We start from the raw sequence: 9,436 nt of genomic DNA on the forward strand, positions 1-9,436 counted from the left end.
TGAGTAGGGCTAGGTGGGTGGAGCTCGGAAAGACTCTAATCCGATTTGGTGGGCAAAGATCAGTAAAACTTTAATCTGCTTGTTTGCCAGGAGTGGTGCTGTGTTCCCACCTTGTTTGAAGTTTGGCCTGAGGCTACCTAGTAGTGGAGCTTACATGCTTTTCAGTGGGGTTAATGGCAGCCTCTGGGAGGGCTCATGCCAGTGAACACTTCCCAGAACCCCTGCCCCCAGTGCCCCTGTCTCCTCAGTGAGCCACAGCTGCCCCCCACCTCTGCCTGCAACCCTCCAGCACCAGCAGGTAGGTCTGAGTCAGTCTCCTGTGGTGTCCCTGCTCCTTCCCCTTGGGTCCTAGTGAGCACACTTTTTTGTGTGCCCTCCAAGAGTGGAGTCTCTGTTTCCCCCAGTCTTGTGGAGGTCCTGCAATCAAATCCCACTGGCTTTCAAAGTCTGATTCTCTGGGGATTCCTACCCCCTTTGCTGGACCCCCAAGTTGGGAAGCCTGACATGGGGCTCAGAACCCTTACTTTAGTGGGTGGGCTTCTGAGGTATAACTGTTCTCCAGTTTGTGAGTCACCCACCCAGCATTTGTGGGATTTGAATGTAATGCGATTGCCCCCCTCCTACCATCTCATTGCGGCTTCTCCTTTGTCTCTGGCTGTGGGGTGTCTTTTTTGATGAGTTCCAGTGTCTTTCTGTTGATGATTGTTCAGCAGTTAGTTGTAATTCTGGTGCTCTTGCACGAAGGTGTCTACCATTTCTTTTTGAATAGGATAGACTAAACCATGTCAATTTCATAATATGAATTAAAGGTAAATATTTTGTGAAAAGTTCTTTGTGTGTGTGTGTACATGAAAGAGAGAGTGAGATTTCTATGTATGTATGAGTATTGCATTGAAATACAGGCTTTTATTTTTTTTTGAAGTGTCAGATAAATTGGAATGAAGTCAAGAAAATTTGGAATCAAACAGAAAACTTATGGAATGGGAACATATGTATATTAGTAGCTAAAGATTGGCCAAAAAGGTATTGAGAATTAATAACAATAGTAATAAGTATTATTATTATACCTGATGTTTCGTGTGTGTTTACTATGTGCCAGGCACTGCTATAAGAAATTTCCAAGCTTTAACTCATTTAATGTTCCCCGTGATGCTTTGTTATGTAGATAGTATCACTATTTTCATTTTCCTTTTGAGAGACTGAAGATACAGATATGCTTAATAAGCTGATCAACATTGTTCAGCTTAGTGAGTGGCAAATGTGGGATTCAAACATAGGCTCTCCAACTATGAAGCGTATGCTCTTAAACACTACAGTAAATTACTTCCCATGTTAAATGCGATTGAAACATAAAGCGGGATAAGAATTGCCTGCTTCAAATTTATTTTTAGAGAGGACTGCATACAGCAGTTTCCTCCTCTAAAATAAGTTTCAGACAATGGGCAGACGTACAAGATTAGAGCATTCAGTGCCTAACCCATTCAATATTGTAAATGAGGTTTTTGCAGAAGGCTTTAAAGCTGTCTACAGATTAATGGGCTTGATACCATAGACTTGTAGGCTTGTAAAAGAACTGTACTGGCTGACTAGAGAGCCATAAATTCAGCTCCTCTCAAATTGACATGTTGTACAACTCATATTTCCCAATGTCTTGAATTTTTTTTGACTTTTTTTTTTAAAGTCTTTATTGAACTTGTCATAATATTGCCTCTGTTCTGTGTTTTGGTTATTTTTTGGCCGTGCCATGTGGCATGTGGGATCTTAGCTCCCTGACCAGGAATTGATTCCAAGTCCTCTGCATTGAAAGGTGAAGTCTTTAACCACTGGACTGCCAGGGAAGTCCCTTGCATTTTAAAATGACAATAAGATTTAGGGACATTTACTCAAATGCTTTTAACTTTCTTCACAAAGGCCCCAAGCTCATTAGAAATACAAACAAAACTAAGACCTTTCAAATTTCATGCAGCTGAAGAAGGCTTCTGCTGCTGCTGCAGCAACCTGAAATGAAGAGAAAGTGATTCATTTTATATTTTCTTTAACATATACATGGTACGCATTATGCTTCTGTCCACTTTAATGCATTTATCCCTCGGGGATCACTAAAAAGCAGTCAAGGCAAGCCAAGGTGAAGTGGCTGGAAGGTTTCAGAGCTGATTTTGTCAGCCTCTTGGGAGCTGATCTTGTCCATCTCTCTGACATGTGCTCTCTGCATATCAGAAAATGCTGTTGATCACATCAAAGCGTTCATGAATTCAGTGATTTTTTTTCCTTCACCAAATGTTCTGTCCTTTTTAGATCTTTGTCAGTGGTGTCACAGCTGAGTGAGCAATTCCTGGCTTCCTGAATTTCCCTTGAGGGCTAAACGTCAACATCTATGTTCATCTTGGAAAGCTTCAACTTAAGAAAAATAATTTGATTTTAATCATGATTTTATATGTAAAATGAAGGCTCTTTAGATCTTTTAGTTTTCTGAATTTGTCCCCTTATGAGTTTAGTTAATTTTGCTAGAATGTTTGTAAATCCCCCCCACAATGAAATTTTCCTTTTGTTTTACTTCCTTCCCTCTTCCTTCCCTTCCCTTTCTCCTCACTCTCCTTCTCTGTTTCCTACCTTCTTTCCCACTTCCTCATTCTTATTTTTTTAACTTGTTTCTTTCCTTCAGCATTTATTGAAATAACTGCTATGTGCCAGACATCATGGGTGCAACTATGGATGCAAATGTCCTTGCCTGTGAGGGACTCGCACTGACCTCTTGTTATTCATTCTTAATCAGGAAATAAGCAGCTTTCTTCATTCATTGCTTTTTCCAAGATGGCTTCTCGTCACCCTCTGTCTCCTATCTTCTCCATGTGCTTAGCTGATTTATGACAAAGTGCTGGGTGTGCCTGGTTGGATTTGTCCTGCTTCACATGTCTGGAAATGACAATTAGCTAGATTATGACTTAGATTTGGCTTCAGAGGAATGAAAATGGAACTAGGTTTAATGCAAGATACAGTGAAGAAAGAAGGAGGGGGCTTTGAATTCAGTCCTGTAGGATGATGCTAGGGAGGCAAAATATCTACTCTTTAATTTCGTGTGGTCCCTCATTGGCTGCCCAATTGCTTGAGATTGTAAGTGTCCTAGTAGAAGTAAAATCTTTGGGTGTATATTTTTTAAATGTATTGAATACATATAACTGGTTATATTGCCCTTTATCATGCTTCACTGCAGTTCATTCTCTATATATATTCAAAGTCATCTTTTTAACATTCAAATCTGATTATATTGCTTGCTACTTAAAACTTTCTTGTGGCATCTAATTGCCTAAAGGTAGAAGGCAAAAGTTTACCAGCTCTGTATGTTAGGCCACTTATATTGTGACCCCTGCAACCTCTCTAGTCTTCTGTCTTGCTTTTTTCCCGTTTTTTTTTGTTTTGTTTTTGTCTTTGTTTTTACCACATCAGTCTGTTCAGAATATATGGATTTGCTTATAATTCCCTGAAGGTTCCATATGATTTCATACTTTTATGCCTCCACATACCTGTTTCCTCTGTCTGGAATTCTCTCTTTTTCCTCCACTACTCATCTACCTGAGAAAGCTGATCAAGTCATCAAAATCACAGCCTGGCATCGTCTCCTCTGAAGATCTTCCTTGAATTTCCAAACTAGAATTAATCACTGACTTTTCTATAATTCTTCTGTATCTTGTACTTATTTTTTGTTATTGCCCTTCTCATTTTGCCACATAATCACTTGTATGTTCATTTACTTCCCTATTACACTGAGCACCTTGAGGGTAGAGTTTGTGTTTTTAATGTTTCTATTTCCAGCTGCCTTATCGAATACTTGAACCATCACAGGTAACCAATAAATATTTGTAGTTTTGTAATTAATCGATATGGATTTGTATATTCTGTTTACAGTTTGTTTCTTTTTCTTCTATAACAATCTTTATTTTCCAAGGAAACTTAATAATGAGTTTTATAAATGTTCACATACCATGCTAAGTTACTTGCATTCCCTAGAACCCCAAATTGGACTTCAGTATGCTCTTCCTTACTGGTAGCCTAATGTACAATCAGTGTTCTGACTTAAGTGAAGTTGAAGTGAACTGTGATTAGATTAATGAGCTAATGGTCTACTCTTCATGGAATATTCCCATCTTTTACCCATTCTTTAGTATTTATCAAGCTAAGAGGTTTAAGTAAATGATGAAAGTTAATGGTCAACACACTTCTTTATGTTTTTTATTACTATCTTTGGTAACTCTAAAGGTATTTTTATATGTACAATCTCATTTAATTCTCAAAACTACCCTGTGGGTAAAATAGGGCAAATTTCACTTACAGAATTTCTAGGAAATTCTGCAACATGCAGAAGGACAAGGTAGCAATATGCCATCTAGGGCTAGGAGGCTACCTGTTTCCAGAATTGAGATGTGAGATTCATTCTGTGAGAACCCGAAAGCTCAGTTGGAATGAAGTTTTGCTTAGGGGAGCTGAGTCACAAAAGGTGGCACTGTCTATCAAGGAGCCATGGAAACGTTATAGTCACTGCAGAAAGATACTACAGGAGGCAAAAAGAGAGAGCAGAAGAGATATACTGACTTCCTTCCTCTCACCTTCTTATCTTCCTCCAGTGCAGTACAGTGCCTGGTACTAGTTGGAAGCAAGACAGCAAGGGTGGAAATGATGACAAAATGTCTTTGGCCAGCCAGTCTTCTTTCTTTAGACATGTTCAAACATTAAATTCCTTTAGCAGGCAGTTTGTGTAATTGACTCAATTTGGGATTCTGCATTCTTTGCAAATTTGATCAGACTGATATATCTATCACATTTTAGGGCCTCTATCAAAGAATATTTTTTAACTGAAGTATAATTGGTTTATAATATTAGTTTCAGGTATACAACATAATGAATCAAAAATTTTATAGATTATACTCCATTTAAAGTCATTATAAAATATTGGCTATATTCCCTGTGTTTTACAATATATCCTTGTAGCTTGTTTATTTTACACATAGCAGTTTGTACCTCTTAATCTCATACCCTTTTCTTGCCCCTCTCCCCATTGGTAGCCACTAGTTTGTTCTCTATATCCATGAGTCTGTTTCTGTTTTGTTATATTCATTTGTTTTATTTTTTAGATCCCCCATATAAGTGATAATATACAGTATTTATCTTTTTCTATCTGACTTATTTCACTAAGCATAATACCCTCCAGGTCCATCCATGTTGTTCTGAATAGCAAAATTTCATTCTTTTCTATGGCTGAGTAATATTCCATTATATATATATATTTTTTTCTTGTTTCTGATATTTATTTATTTATTTATTTATTTATTTATTTATTTATTTATTATTTTGGGGGGGTACATCAAGTTCAATCATCTGTTTTTATACACATATCCCCATATTCCCTCCCTTGACTCCCCACCCACCCTCCTTCGAGTCCCCCCCACCCTCCCCGTCCCAGTCCTCTAAGGCATCTTCCATCCTCGAGTTGAACTCCCTTTGTTATACAACAACTTCCCACTGGCTATCTATTTTACAGCTGGTAGTATATATATGTCTGTGCTACTCTCTCGCTTCGTCTCAGCTTCTCCTTCACCCCCCGCCCCCTCCCAAACCTCGAGTTCTCCAGTCCATTCTCTGCATCTGCATCCTTGTTCTTGTCACTGAGTTCATCAGTACCATTTTTAGATTCCGTATATGTGAGTTAGCATACAATATTTGTCTTTCTCTTTCTGACTTACTTCACTCTGTATGACAGACTGTAGTTCTATCCACCTCATTACATATAGCTCCAACTCATCCCTTTTTATAGATGAGTAATATTCCATTGTATATATATGCCACATCTTCTTCATCCATTCATTTGTTGATGGGCATTTAGGTTGCTTCCATGTCCTGGCTATTAGTGCTGCAATAAACATTATGGTACAAGTTTCTTTTGGGATTATGGTTTTCTTTGGGTATATGCCCAGGAGTGGGATTACTGGATCATATGGTAGTTCTATTTGTAGTTTTTTAAGGAACCTCCAAATTGTTTTCCATAGTGGCTGTACCAACTTACATTCCCACCAACAGTGCAGGAGAGTTCCCTTTTCTCCACACCCTCTCCAACTCCATTATATATATTATATATGTATATATATATATAATATATATATATACACACACACACATACATACACATACATATATGTATACCACCTCTTCTTTATCCATTCATCTGTTGATGAACACTTAGATTGCTTTCATATCTTGGCTATTGTAAACAATGCTGCTATGAACATCATTAGGGTATATGTATCTTTTGTTTGTTTGTTTGTTTGTTGCATGTATCTCTTTGAAATAGTGTTTTTGTTGTCTTTGGATGTACACCCAGGAGTGGAAGTCCTAGGTCATATGGCAGTTCTTTACTTTCAGTTTTTTGTTTTAGTTTTTTGAGGAACTTCCATGCTGTTTTCCATAGTGGCTGTACCAATTTGCATTCCTAGTAACAGTATATTAGGGTTCCCTTTTCTCCACATCCTTGCCAACATTTATTTATGGTCTTTTTGATGATAGCTATTCTGACAGGTGTGAGGTGATATCTCATTGTAGTTTTGATTTGGATTAGTGATGTTGAATATCTTTTCATATTCCTGTTTGCCATCTCTATATCTTCTTTTGAAAAATGTCTGTTTGGGTCTTCTGCCCATTTTTTAATTGGGTTGTTTTTTGATACTGAGTTCTATGAACTATTTATATATTTTGAATATTAACTCCTTTTCAGTTATATCCCTTTCAGATATTTTCTTCCATTCAATAGGATTGTCTTTTTGTTTTGTTGATGGTTTCCTTTGCTATACAAAAGCTTTTAAGTTTAATTAGTTTAATTAGGTCCCATTTGTTAATTTTTGCTTTTGTTTCCTTTGCCTTATGAGACAGAGCCAAAAAAATATTGCTATGATTTATGTCAATGAATATTTTCCTATGTTTTTTCTATGTGTTTTATGATTTCTGGTCTTACATTTAGATCTTTAACCCATTTTGAGTTTAGTTTTGTATATGGTGTGAGGAAATTTTCTAATTTCATTCTTTTACATGTTGCTGTCCAATTTTCCCAGTACCACTTATTGAAGAGACTATCTTTTCCCCCACTGTATATTCTTTTCTCCTTTGTAGTAGAGTAATTGGTCAATAAGTGTGTGGGCTTATTTCTTGGCTCTCTGTTCTGTTCCATTGAACTCTTTGTCTGTTTTTGTGCCAGTGCCATATTGTTTTGATTACTGTAGCTTTGCCGTATAGTCTGAAGTCAGGAATTTTGATGCTTCCAGTTTTGTTCCTTTTTTTGTCAAGATTGCTTTGGCTATTTGGGGTGTTTTGTGATGCCAGATAAATTTTAGAATTATTTGTTCTAATTCTGTGAAAAATGTCATTGGTATTTTGATAGGGATTGCATTATATCTGTAGATTCCTTTGGTAAGTATGGACATTTTACCAATATTAATTTTTCCAATCCATAAATATGGGATATCTTTCTATTTCTTTGATCCTCTTCAGTTACCTTTGTCAGCTTTTTATAGTTTTCAGAGTATAGGTCTTTCACCGCCTTGGTTAAGTTTATTCCTAGTTATTTTATTCTTCTTGCTGCGATTTTAAACATGATTATCTTCTTGCTTTATCTTTCTGATGGTTCCTTATTAGTGTATAGAAAAGCAACAGATTTCTGTGTATTAATCTTTACTGAATTCATTTATTAGTTTTTTGTTTTTTTTTTTAAACAAGAAGTTTATTTAAACAACAAGACACTTGACTTGAAGGGAAAACTATCTAGGATTCATTTCTTTTAGAGTAATTTATCCCTACTTAAAGACAGATTGCCCTACATGTAACAGCTATGTACAAAAAAGTTATAAAATTGTCCTTGGTTTTACAATGATAAATGAAAAACATTAAAATTCTCCAATCGATCAAGGTATGCAAGAATTTTTATGTTGTTCTTTTTTTGTTAAACAGTGAGAGCAAAATAACTTACTGGAATATAAAGATAAGAGCTGATGAGCATGCCACTAGTGGAGAAAAGGGGGTGTTTTCACAGAACCAGTATTTTTCCCCATTCCGTCTCCATTTGATGTCGATCAAAATACCATTGGCCATTTAGTTTAAAAAAAATGCAATCTGCTTGTGCACATACACCAGTTACTTTATGTACAATAAAGGAATGGGGAAGGGGAAAATGAAAGAATAGGGAAACTATACTGCAGTAGTCAGGATGTGATGGAACCAAATTGTGGTTTTCTAATTGAGAATGTCTTCTTGGTCTGGAGGAACAGAATTCTGGAGTAAAGTAGCACGTTCCCTTTTTAGTAGACACCTCCTGTCTGCTGCTGGAACACATCAATTTTATCTTCATCCTCCATTTCCAACTGTGCAGGTGTGTCTGTTTCATTGATTGGCTGCCCGTCAAATCGGAATCTGATCTGCTTCATTGACAAACCCTGTTGTTCACAATAGGCTTTCATTAGTTTACTAAGTGGTGTATGCCTCTTAATCTTAAACTGCACCACAGAACCATCCTGCCCCGCCACCTTCAAATTAATATGATCGTTTTTCTCAGTCTTGACTCCTTCCTTGGGCTTTTCGTTGGCCATGGCGAGCACTGGAGTCTCCTCAGCTGCCGCTTCACAAAAGAGGTACCAGGTCCGCACAGAACGAGCACACAAGCAGCACCAGGAGCGGCAGAAGAAGGAGGCGGCAGCGGTGAAGGAGGGAGAGCCATTTATTTGTTTTAATGTTTTTTTGGTGGGGACTTCTATATATAGTATCATGTTATCCTCAAATAATTACAGTTTTACCTCTTCCCTTCCAATTTAAATGCTAAGAAATTTTAAAGGCAATATACATAAGATTATGAGATTTAAAATACTGTTTCCTTCCCTAGCAGTGCATGTTCCCTAAATCTGTAATACTTTTTTTTTTTTTCCTGGAATCTGTGCATAAGTTTAGATCCAAGAAAGGACCATGCTTCTGGAACTGAGATCCTGTTATCCTGGTAGTGATAATGGATTATGACACCTTTATTCAAGTTCTAAGGAGGGATCAGGGAATAATAGTGGGAGGGCTGTGCAGTAGTTACTGTATATCCATCCAGTCTGGTCAACCTCCCTGGCAGAGATAAGTGGTCCATCTGTGTGGACAGTAGCCTCAGTCTTCATGGATTAATGTTGTACATTAAAGTTAATTTTTTAACAGAGCTACTGAATTCAGGTATGGAGTAGGGAGCTACCTGTACATCAGGATTTCACAGAAATCAAAAAGAACCCCAATGCCCTAACAATGGGCACTGTCCTACAGCTGATGACTTCAATAGATATGATTAGACATTTATTCCTTTGACAATATTTTCTTCAATGATAGAATGATAAAAAATCCATATAGTGTTATAATCATGATTTTCTAATACTCT

At 37.1% G+C, this 9,436-nt stretch overlaps 1 protein-coding gene across 1 annotated transcript; it reads right to left on the reverse strand.

The window, feature by feature from the left end:
• Positions 1-8,214: 8,214 nt before the first annotated feature.
• On the reverse strand, positions 8,215-8,636 carry LOC130857252 (small ubiquitin-related modifier 2-like). Its single transcript, XM_057742750.1, has one exon. It carries the CDS (start codon positions 8,619-8,621, stop codon positions 8,334-8,336), a length of 288 nt encoding a protein of 95 aa, XP_057598733.1. The 5' UTR covers positions 8,622-8,636; the 3' UTR covers positions 8,215-8,333.
• Between the last annotated feature and the right edge of the window lie 800 nt (positions 8,637-9,436).

The sequence above is a fragment of the Hippopotamus amphibius genome, chromosome 7 (genome assembly GCF_030028045.1).
Source record: "Hippopotamus amphibius kiboko isolate mHipAmp2 chromosome 7, mHipAmp2.hap2, whole genome shotgun sequence".
NCBI lineage: Eukaryota > Metazoa > Chordata > Mammalia > Artiodactyla > Hippopotamidae > Hippopotamus > Hippopotamus amphibius.

Excerpts from the sequence above, each read along its gene's own strand:
- LOC130857252 (XM_057742750.1), bottom strand. The coding sequence starts at position 8,621 with ATGGCCAACGAAAAGCCCAAGGAAGGAGTCAAGACTGAGAAAAACGAT.